Source organism: Sceloporus undulatus, chromosome 7, assembly GCF_019175285.1.
Source record: "Sceloporus undulatus isolate JIND9_A2432 ecotype Alabama chromosome 7, SceUnd_v1.1, whole genome shotgun sequence".
Lineage (NCBI taxonomy): Eukaryota > Metazoa > Chordata > Lepidosauria > Squamata > Phrynosomatidae > Sceloporus > Sceloporus undulatus.
The window spans coordinates 25999492-26011403 of NC_056528.1; the positions used below are offsets into that span (position 1 = coordinate 25999492).

At 45.5% G+C, this 11912-nt stretch overlaps 1 protein-coding gene across 6 annotated transcripts in view; it reads left to right on the forward strand.

Annotated features, from left to right (window-relative positions):
• The window catches only part of NFIC (nuclear factor I C), a 78009-nt gene extending 70123 nt beyond the window's left edge, over positions 1-7886 (forward strand). Inside the window, exons 8-10 of one of the 6 annotated variants that reach the window (XM_042479315.1) lie at positions 2069-2253; positions 4560-4716; positions 7275-7877. In XM_042479315.1, the coding sequence (XP_042335249.1) occupies positions 2069-2253; positions 4560-4716; positions 7275-7399 (467 nt within the window). In that variant the 3' untranslated portion in view covers positions 7400-7877. Of the gene's footprint in view, positions 1-2068; positions 2254-4559; positions 4717-7274 lie in introns of all 6 variants that reach the window. The other 5 variants (XM_042479312.1, XM_042479314.1, XM_042479316.1 and 2 more) reach the window with 5 other exon arrangements.
• Positions 7887-11912: the final 4026 nt, after the last annotated feature.

Sequence of the window (11912 nt, forward strand, 5' to 3'; positions counted from 1 at the left end):
GAATCCCTCCATTCTGTCCACAAGAAGGTGATAATGATTTACACCACTCTTATTGCTGGAAATGGGCAACAGACTCTTGTGGGTACTTCTGTGCGGTTCCCATGCCCAGGAAGAAATTTATACTGGTTTAACTATCCCAAATCAGCCCAGCACTACATCCAATGTTGGTCCCTTTGCCGGCACTTGGAAGGGACTCAACCACGCAACACTATTTCAACCTGGACGCCCCTGAGGATGATTTGAAAAGTTGTGGTCTAACACAACTGGAGGAAATTTAGTTGAAAAAGGCTGCTGTATGATGTGGTGCAAGAGGGAACTCAGTTATATTTTCATATCTGTTCAGCTATTGTTTTCTAAGAGGGGGAAAGTTTGTTTCTGCTACACTCTGAATCTGAATTTTGAGGTACGCAAATACTTCTGTGGTTTACAAAAACAAAACATGGTTTGAAAACACTGACTGTGGCAAAAATGTGGATGGCTTTGAAACTGAAAATGCTTGCATGCTCTGGGCCCCACAACAAACTCCAACTCCCAGAATTCCATAGCCTTGAGCTAGGGCAGTTAAAGCAGTGCCAAACCAGGTTATTTCTTCAGTGTGGATGCAACCTGTAGAATGGTTTCTAGAATCCAGGTGGTCAAGCTGGCTAGACGATTCAGGGAGCCATACATTGGAAAGTAACTTTTTAAAGCTTTGGGGTTGCTCCTTTGCCCAATTTTTTAAAAAGCCATAGGTTTGTAACATTAGAGGGGGGAGTAGAACCACTTGCTGGAAAATGTAAGGAAACATTCTGCTCAAGAAATGTTAGCAAGCTGCTTGAATATACATTAGAAATATAAATCCCAGTTTTCATGGTGAACCTGTCGGGGTAAAGAAGGGGAGGTGCCATCAACATACCTATCATCAGCAGAAAGATGCCAAGACTTTGGGAAACTGGAAGAGGAAAGTTGTCTTGGTGCCAAAGATAGTGGTCCCCACAGGGTCTGTGTCGGTGGCAGCAAGACCTCTAATGTCCAGGCCAGGCATCTCATATTGAGTGGAAATAGGGACTACAAATCCTATAATTCCCCAAGACACTGGGTATTCTGACTCAGAAATCCTGGGGACATAGACCTTATCTGTGCAGGCGATTTATCCCAAATGATCTCCCGGGCTGGCTGCATCCTGCTTATGCGATGCAGATCCAGAACCCCAAATCAGGTCTGGACTGTCTTCATGACACCTTATTTGGAGAGTCTTCCCCCTAACCTGCAGTTAAATAGCTCACCATTTGCTGTGGATTTTCAGTGACAATAGTGGCTGCCTTTTCACTCGTGGTCCTTGAGAGTTGTCCTATGCCATTGTTACAGATGCAGATTGTTCTGTGGCCTGAACAAGGCACCTAGCATCAATAGTAGGGTTGGGTGCCTTGTTCTGACCTCAGCAGTGGTGCCAAGCAATAACAATGGCAAGTACATTTGTATACCGCTTATCAGTGCACTTAAGCACTCCCTAAGCAGTTTACGAAGTGTAAGCTAATTTCCCCCAACAATCTGGGTACTCATTTTAGACACCTCAGAAGGATACAAGCCTGAGTTGAACTTGAGCATCCTGGCTGGGATTGAACTTGTAACCTTATGGTTTGTGAGTGAGTGGCTGCAGTACAGGCATTTAACCACATCCGCCCTTCATTGCTGGGGAAGAGAGCCAAAAACTCATGCAGTAAGGGAGAGATCTGAAGGGAATTCAGGGTCAGAACTCACCAGGGGCAGCCTGGAGTATTCTGGCAGTGTACATGACCCCATAGGTGTAAAATTCATTCAGATCAGATATTTGCAAAGGACTGACCGGCTTGCCAAGAATAGGTATAGAGAGAGGCTGGGATGTCCTGTACAAAGCCATTATTCGTTCCACTTTGTGTGGCATCTGTGGGGGAGGATGGAGGAATGGTGCACCACTGGAGGCAGGGTGATCTCCTGCCCTGATCCGGCGGTTGTCTCTCTGCAGAGGAGCCCGGGAGCAGGAGGGTCTGGGTGTGCGCTGGTGCCGAAGGCCACCCAGTCTCCTTTCTGTCTCTCTCGCCCCCTGCAGGTATCGCCCGAAGCCCCCACCCCTCTTCCGCACTGCACTTTCCCACCACATCGATCCTACCCCAGACGGCCACCACCTACTTCCCGCACACAGCCATAAGGTACCCGCCTCATCTGAACCCGCAGGATCCTTTGAAAGACCTCGTCTCGTTGGCCTGCGACCCATCCAACCAACAGCCGGGACCGGTAAGGACGTGCCACAGGCGGGTCTCCCATTTTCACCCCTCGTGCACCAGGGGATTCCGGGAGGAGACCTTCCACCTCAACCCAGCTTCTCAAAGCGGGTGGGATACCTGGGAAACTGCCGGGTGGTCTAACCGGGCTCCTCCAAACACTTGCAGAACCAAGTCCTCCCCTGACCTTTGGATCCATTTCTTCATGAGGACTAGAACCTTTTCCCTCTTTTTATTTGAAACTGCAAAAGATAGTTCTGGAAAGGTGGTAACTTTTCTCTAAAGTGATGAGGACATTTTTATATAAAGGATACTATTTTATGATGCAACTGTATTTAATGGAACTTGAGCATCCATGGATTTTGGTATCCATGGACGATCCTGGAACCAAAGCCCAGCCGATACCAAGGGCCCACTATAGTTCAGGAAAGAAGGTAACTTTTTTCTAAAGCAGTGGTTCCCAAACTTTGGTCCTCCAGAAGTTTTGGACTTCAAATCTCAGAACCCCAGCCAGCTTGGCCAGTGGTCAGGAGTCCTGAGAGCTGAAGTCCAAAACATCTGGAGGACCAAAAGTTGGGCATCGCTGCTCTAAAGTGATGAAGACTAGAATATATATTTATTGTTTAGTTTTAAACTAATAAAAGCTAGTTCAGGAGTGAAGGCATTGAAGAGGAGATTAAACTGTCCTCCCTCATCTATGGGATGTGGAGAGAGCAGACATTTTATGGCTTGTGACAACCCTAGTGCCTGTCTGTTTTTATTGTTATATTTTAATCATGCGTTGCAGTGATAATAGTAGTAGTAGTAGTAACAACAGCAACAATAATAAGACCTAGAACGGACTTGCTGTACCACAATCATGGAAGCCACCAGTCCCACGAAAACCCAGTACTGCTGAAATTGCAACCTGTTGCCCCCCACTTCCCGGCCTGAAAGCCAAGTTGAAGTTGGCTAAGACTGCAAACTGAGCAAATCAAGGGCAAGAGGAGATGGAGAGAGCTGGCAGGGAGTCTTTTCATTGCTTTGATGCCAGGCGCATCTTCATGGGTTCTTCATCGACCGCCTTCCCATGTGGCCAGAACCACCGGCTCCCTTCCCACACACGCAAACACAGGCTGGCTGTTTCATGTACAGCTTGCTTCTCCTCTCCTCTGCCTCAGTGGGAGGTTGCAACCTTCCTGGCAGGGGTTACCATCAAAGGCTACCTCTGATGCTCTTTGGCTACCTGCAGGGCAATGGGTAAGAAAGGGAGCGAGGAGGTGCACCATCCATCCCTTAGGCACGTATTCTGAATATAGAAGCTGGTTGAGTTTTGTTAGTCTTTGCAATAGTTTCCTTTGGTGCTACAGTTTCCCTCTCTTGTGTACAGCTGAAGTTCTGGGCTGGAAACGGAACTGAAGGTGGCCCAATACAGGGCTGCCTTCATTTGGAGTTAGACGCTAAGGGATGGGCTTGAAACTTTCAGGCAGATTTCTCCTTAAACATTGGCAGTCCAAAATAACCAGCACCGTCTTTACGACTGTGTAAGTCAGCGGTTCTCAACCTGTGGAAGTAACCACAACATGAGGAACTGTATTAAAGGGTTGCAGGATTAGGAAGGTTGAGAACCACTAGTGCAGTGATGGCGAACCTATGGCACGCGTGCCAGAGGTGGCACTCAGAACCCTCTCTGTGGGCACCCCAGCACAGAGTTTGCCAGAGTTTGTTACTAGAAAGCCAGAGGGATATGGCACTTTGCAATAAATAAGTGGGTTTTGGGTTGCAGTTTGGGCACTCGGCATCTAAAAGGTTCACCATCACTGCACTAGTGTAAGTAGACTTATGTCTGCAGGAAACAGAATTGGGGAGTTTTGCAAGGTCTGTATTCAGTATGGAGAGGATCTTACCACGGAGGTGCGAATGACGAGGAGCCTATTTAAAAAAGTTGGCAACCCCATTTGAGTATCAGATTGCTAAAAGCATAGGGCTTGAAGGCTTGGTATTTCAGAGCAAGGTATTCAAAATCCCTCGGCCAAGGAAACCCACCAGGTGGCCTTGAGCAAGTCACATCCTCTCAGCCTCAGAGGAGGGCAATGGCAATCTCTGAAGAAACTTGCCAAGGATAGGTTCGCCTTAGAGTTGCCATAGTTGAAGACAAACAACATACACACTCACACACCCCATGATCAGAGGCAGGTGAGCTGGCCATGGTTCTCCACGTTCCCCGGTGATGCCGCCCACCGTCTCTCTTTTGAAGCGGGGAGGTTCCCCCGGGTGGGCATGCGGCTCCCGTGGGCAGTGCTAACGGCTTGCTCTGTCTTTTTTGTATTGTGTCCCTAGTTAAATGGAGGTGGTCAAGTGAAGGTACCCGGGCACTACCTTCCCACCCAGATGTTGGCGCCGCCGCCCCCGGGCATGCCCCGCCTGGCCATCTCACCTGACACCAAATCTACCACGACAACTTCCGAGGGAGGGACCACCTCGCCGACGTCTCCCAGTAAGCAAGCCCACCCACCCACATCCCCTCCTTCCTGCTCCCAACCTGGCCACTTGCCTGCCATCCATCACCAGTTTCCTTACTCTCTGACCATGATTTGAAAACTCAGGCCACCTTGTAGCTTTGCTTTTATTTCAGGGAAGGGAAGACCCTAAGGCAAACCAATCATGGGGTTTTCTAAGCAAGATTTGTTCAGAGGAGGCTTGCCATTGCCTTCCTCTGAAGCTGAGAGTGTGTGCTCAATGTCACCCAGTGGGTTTTCATGATTGAGTGGTGATACGAATCCCTTGAAGTCCTAGTCTAACACTCAAACCCACTATACCACTCTGGTTTATTCTGGGGAGGGTTGCCATTGTGTTCCTTAGAAGTTGAGAGAGTGTGACTTGTCTAGGATCACCTAGTGGCTTTTTATGATGGAGTGAGATTCAAAATATGGTCTCCTGAAATCCTAGTCCAGGACTCAAATCTACACCATGCTGCCTCTTGCCAAAATGGGATACAGGAAAGGACAATGTTATTATTAATCTTGCAAAAAGGCTAGAATTGAGAGACATTGAGAGTTTGGAATATCAATATGCAAAGGGATCTTGTAGCATGTTTGGGAGTATCTAAGGAAGCATCGGAGGAAGTACCTGAGTCTACAAAAGCTAATGCTACAACTTCTTTCACACAGTTAGTCTCAGAGGTGCTACAAAATCCCTTTACTTACAAAGCGTAAAAACTCTGGTTACCTATTAACCCTGGTACACAGACGTCTACTAGGATATGAATTACTTCCAAAGTGTTAAAGCAAGGAGTTCTGCTTATAAGAAAGTCTGCTGTGCCGAAGCAGCATTCTCTTTGTAAAGAACGTGTGTGTGTTTGTCTGTGAGTTTGTGGGTATGGCTATATTTAATCTGTTACGGAAAACCTGGCTATTAATACATGTAGGCTGCGTCCGCACTGCAGAAGTAATCCACTTCTACACTACTTTAACTGCAATGGCTCAATGCTGTGGAAATCTGGAACTTGTTGTTTGTTGTGGCACCAGACTTCTCTGACAGAGGAGCAAAATATCTCACCAAATTACGATTCCAAAAATTCCATAGCATTAAGCCATGGAAGTTAAAGTGATGTCAAAATGGATTATTTCTGTAGCGTGGATGAAGCTGTAGTGTTGTTACCCAAAGAAAGATGGGGGACTGGTGAAGGATATCCCCACCAAGTACAAGTTGTTTTAATTGTTGGAGAAATTAGCTTTTGTATGAGGCTGGGTAACCTTTAGGACCATTTGCACCTGTATATACCAGTAATAACTGAAGAGAACTCCATGTTCGGGGCGAATTAAGAGAGTTTTATCTAGAAAAATGCAGAGCACAATCACATATACACACACAATAGCAATCCAGACAGACATAGCATTCAGAGCTAACAAAAATGGAAATGTTTAAGCATCTTAAGAGCTGTTTAATCTTTTAAATTGCATTTGATTCTTTTACTGGATGTATACTGTTTATACTGTCATTAATATTGTAAATGCAGGTTGAATTTCCCTTATCTGGAATTCTAAAATACTACAAAATCCAAAACTTTTTTCACAGGTGACTGAGAAGACAGTGACCTTTTTGCTTTCTGACAGTTCATTGCATACAAACTTTGTTTCATGCGCAAAATGATTAAAAATATTGGGTATCAAATTACCTTCAGGCTATGTGTATAAAGTGCATAGAAAGCATAAATGAATTTCATGCTTAGACTTGGGTCCCATTTCCAAGATATATATCATTATGTATATGAAAATATTCCGAAATCCATAAATAAATAAACCCCAAATCCAAAACACTTTCCCAAATTTCTGATATGGGAGACTCAGTCGATAGTATAATTCTGTTTAAATCCTTTTTTTTCTTGTGAATTTTTAACTGCATTATTCTTTTAACCAGCGAGCTGCTTTGAGTCCCAATTTTGGGAGAAAGCATGATGATAGTAATATTGATAATGATACTTCATGATAATAATACACTCATCCCTCCATATTTGTGGTTTTGACTTTTGTGGCTTTGACTGATATGTTCTCACTAGGAATATCTAGATCCTCCAGTGCAACTCTATGGTCAACTTTAACTAAAAATCGCACTGAAAGACCTAGAAATTCCTAGAGAGAATACTCTACTAGGCCTTTGTAGCTCCGCCAGCTCAATTCCGTAGTCAATGTCTGTTGGATGTTGACCACAGAGTTGCACTGGAGAACCTAGAGATTCCTAGAGAGGTATCCTCTTGGGTATAAACATAGTGTTTTTGTTATTTGTGGTTTTTCCATATTCACAGGGGTCTTGTGCCCCTAACCCTAGTGAATGTGGAGGGACAAGTGTAATCTGAAACTGCTGGGAGGACAGGTACAGAGAGGAAAGGATGACAGACAATTGCTTTGGAGAGGTGGGCAAAGGTGGGCACAATGGGTTGGAGACTGGCGCTTTGGATAATATGTATTTTTTTTAATTTGTGGTGTTTTTCTTTCTTTCCTTTCCCGCTTTCCTTCCTCCCCTCTCCTCCCCTCTTCCAACCCCACTTACCCCCAGCCTACTCCGCCCCAGGCACGCCCCCTGCGAACCGCTTCGTGGGACTAGGACCACGAGACCCAGGCAGCATCTATCAGGCGCAGGTGAGTCTTAGCTGGTCCATGATGGAGATGGAAGACCCATGAAGGTGCCTTGTCTCCAGCCATGCCTGGTTGCGGGCAACTGAACAGGGAAGAGAGAGGAAAGAGAGAAGGGGACAGAGAGAGGAATCAGAATGTAGTGGCCTGAGGCAGGAGGACAAGCCAGTCCATTGCTATGACCACCCACCGGTGGCGGAGATCTCTTGGCCAGCCATAATGGTGCTTCCCCGCAAGCAATTGTATACAGCAGCAGTTCTTCACCTTTTCTTTGCCAGCCCCCCCCCCCCCATCCCCAAAATACCTTTTGTTGCTGCATGCTTCCAAGGCTCAACTCAACATTTCAAACCCTGAAATGCAACCGGAGGGAGGTGAAACTCCTTGCAGGACAGCAAGCCTGTTTGCAAGAGTGTCCATATGGTGTAATGGTTTGAGCATTGGACTACAACTCTGGAGTTGTTGTCGTGTGCCTTCAAGTCATTTCTGACTTATGGCGGCCCTAAGGCGACACTATCATGGAGTTTTCTTGGCAAATTTCTTCAGAGGGTGTTTACCATTGCCATCCGCTGAGGGTGACACACAACAACAACTAGAGACTTGTCCATGGTCACCCAGGGTTCAGATTTCCTATCCGTCCTTAAAAACCCACTGGGTAACCTTGGCAGATCACTCTCTCTCAGCATCAGAGGAAGACAAAGGCAACCTCACCCCCTCCCCAAACAAATCTTGCCATGAAAACCCTGTGATTTATTTGTCTTTGGAGCACTGTAAGTCAGAAATGACTTGAACACACAAAAACAACTAGATACACATGTCCCTACAGCAGCCGCAGCCTTACCTTCCATTATTGTTTTGTCCCTCACTTGAGCTAGACGGCCACCGAAGAAGGAGTCTCCATTTCTGGACATCATTCTCTGACCATTTCCATACCCTTTAACCCCCCCATTTTTGAGATGAAAGTCCCCTTGTGTCCTGGTTTCCACATCTTGGCTCTGATCCTCCCATGTGTCTTTCCATCAGCCTCCTTGGGACTCCTCCTTGCCAGGATCTGGGCTGGCAGTTTCCCAGCATCCTGAAAGAGAGGACTCTGTGCTTCTTTAAAAAATATTTTGTTAAATATTTCTGTAAGAGAATATATATATATATATACACACACACACACACACACACACACACACACACATACACACAAGACAGCACACACAGAGGCACACAACCTTGACAGGACTCTAAGCCAGCCTTCTTCCGTGGGTCTTTCTTCCACCCGCCTTTCTGCTTTGCCTTGCCTGGCTTGGCCAGATAAGCGTGGCAGCCTCTGAAGAGACAATCAGTTGGCACTGCTTTAACCTTGTGGCCACCAGCCAATGGGATTCCTTTTCCTTCCCCTCCAGCGGCACCGCCATTGGCACCTGGCACCGGCTGAACATTTGGCAAAGGCATCTGGGCAGCTGAGACTCTGCCTCTCCTGGCCTGCCCAATAACAACAACTTACTTTCCTTTCCTCCCCCTGAAAAGCTTTTAGGATTCATTTGTTGTAGAGTAACCTTGGAGTCAGCATGGTTTGAGGGTTGGGCTATGGCTCCGGAAACCAGGATTCAAATCCTGCCTCAGCCATGTGTATTCTAAGATGATAAGAAAGTCACATCTTACAATGCAGTACTTTCGGTGAAATGGATCTCCTGATCCTCTCTTTGCAAAAGGGTGATAGCATTCACTGATGATATTTTTTACATGCAATGATTAATCTTGCTTGTTCATAGATAGATAGACAGATAGATAGCATTATTTTTGGAGAGAAATATACCCATGTGTATGTGTGTGCATGAATTTTCCACTCCTAGAAAAACGATCTACAGTTTAGGATTCTAATGGGAAAATGCTACATAATGCAACAAGGTGGTTTGAGTGTTGAACGAAGATTCTGGGGACCAGGGTTTGAATCTCAACTCAGCCATGGAAACCCACTGGGTAACCATGGGCAAATCCCACTCTCTCAGCCTCAGAGGATGGCAAACACAAACCCCCTCTGAATAAATCCTACTAAGAAAACCCCTTGATAAGTTCACCTTAGGGTCACCATAAATTAGAACTGACTTAAAGGCACACGACAACAACACCAGCCCTTTGCGAATGAGAGACCATGCTGCAATAAATAAAGCTTCATCGTTGTTTTTGCTGCGGTGCAGAGAGGACGGCAGCTATCTTGAAAGTATCGTGGAAGGGCGGAAATCTGGTTGGATATTTTCATTTCATTCAACCTTTATTAAGCATACAGCAACATACATTTACAATAAAACTTCAAGATCATTATTGTGAAATTTATGCCATAAGCTTGTTGCCTCCACCAGAAAATTGGCCATTAGCCTAGTAATATGCAGGTTCCGCTCTTCCAATAAGTATTCCACTGATAGCCCATTCAAACAGATACTCATTTCCATTAACTTCCCTAACAATTCTTCCCTAGGAATTATATGCAATAGACAAAGCAATGCAATATGATGGAGAACATCAGGAGCTTGGTCACAATGACATACACGATTCAAAAATGGGGTCTGTAAATATCTGCCCCGGTCATTTGAGGGGTGTAGATTCAGCCTTACAAATAAAAAGGCCTTGCTCAACACCAGCAATGAAAGAGTTTGAAAATAACCTGGAATCCTACTCTGCAAGGGGGGAAGGTTGGATATCTAAACTGTGTTTATGAATGTAGAGAGATCTTGTAGCAGCTTTGAGATTGACTGAAAGAAAGAAGTTGGCAGCATGAGCTTTCATAGACTTGAGTCGACTCCTCAGATGCACGGCTAGATCTTTGTGTTTCTAAATGTTCAATGTACATATCCCCCCCTCCTTTCATGCTTATCTATGGTGCGGCTTGACTTTTCCAGAGATTGTGGCGGGGAGGAGGGCGCCCATCTGATTGCAGAGAGAGCAGGTGCAAAGTGGCATCGGTTGCCGCATGCGGGCTGCAGTTGCACGGTTCAGAGGGATCAAAGAGAGGAGGAGGGAAGGAGGGAGAGATTCACTCTCCCCGGCGTGCTAATGCTGATTCGGCAAGATGTAAGCCGGAACGCTGTAGGAATTCATAGTGCAGTCTCCCCATCCCCATCGCAAGGGGAGGCGTGCGGACTGCAGTGCAGCCAGCCAACAACAAAGGGCAGTGGATGTACCTTGGGGTGGGAAGCTGAAAAATATGAGTTTTCAATGGCCCTGGAGATTTGTGCATGAACCCCAGAAAGCTAGGGCTCAGGGTGAATCCCCCCTTTGAAAGGATGAGGCACCAAGGGCCTGCTTTCAGATATGAATTTGGATTTAAATGAGAAGGAAGGATGTGAAGAACTTCTTGGCTGTAAGCTGTTCAGTGGTGGAAGACGCTGCCTCAGAGGATGGCAGGGTCTCCTTCTTTGGAGGTTGGATGAGGAACAGCAGTGTTTGTGTATTCTTGGATGGCAAGGAGTTGGACAGGGCCTAAAAACCCTAAAGGCAGCAGATCCTGTCTGATCTTGGAAACTAAGCAAGGCTAGTGCTTGCATAGGAGAGCAGCAACAAATTCTGGGTGCTATTAGAAACATAGAGTTGGAAGGGTTCCCAAGGGTCATCCAGTCAAACCCCATTCTTCCATGCAAGAAGACACATCCAATCCTTCCCAACGGATGAACATCCAAACTCTGTTTAAAAACCTCCAAAGATGGAGACTCTTGTCACATTTCAAGGCAATGTTTTCCATTGTCGAACTGCTTTTAACATCAGGTGGTTCTTCCTCATGTTTAGGGGTAACTTCTTTTCTCGTAGTCTGAATCCCTTGCTCCACATCCTAGTCTTAATGATAAATAGTCTTGCTCCATCTTCAAGATGACATCCCTTTAAATATTTAAACATGGCTATCATGTCACCTCATTAACTTTCTCGTCTCCAACCTAAACATATCCAGCTCCCTAAGTTGCTTCTCATAGGGCATGTCTTTCAAACCCTTTTCCATTTTGGTTACTGGCCAAACCCACTTCTTATTATTCCCTGTCTAAGGAAACCCTATGAAAATTCGTGGGGTTGCCATAAATCACAAAGTGACTGGAAGGTACATATACACACAGGGGCTTGGACTATATGGTCCTTGTAGTCCCTTCCAACTCTTAAGATTTTATGAATCTATGGACACATGCCTGTCTGTGTAGTTGACCTTTTTATATTTCAATTTTTATTATAGTAATAAAGTATAAGGAGATAACAAAGAGGACTTTTAAAAAAAGTAGACTGAAGTCTAGTTCTGCAGACCTAAGTCTATGGAGTTTATCAAAGCTCATGCTATCAACTTCTTTCTTTCTCTCAGTTGATCTCAAAGAGAGATACAAGATCGCTTTGCAATTTATAACCAAGTTCTTCCTTGACTAAGAAAAGCTATAGAATAATTCATGGAGTTGCCATAAGTCCATAGTCAGCTTGAAGACGCATGTGCACACGCAAAACTCCGCAGAAAGGGACTAGAAAGCCCTAGCCTGCCATCTATTGGATGCATGGAAAAACAGCAAAACTGGACTCTGGTTGGCTTGATTTTGATTTTGATTTT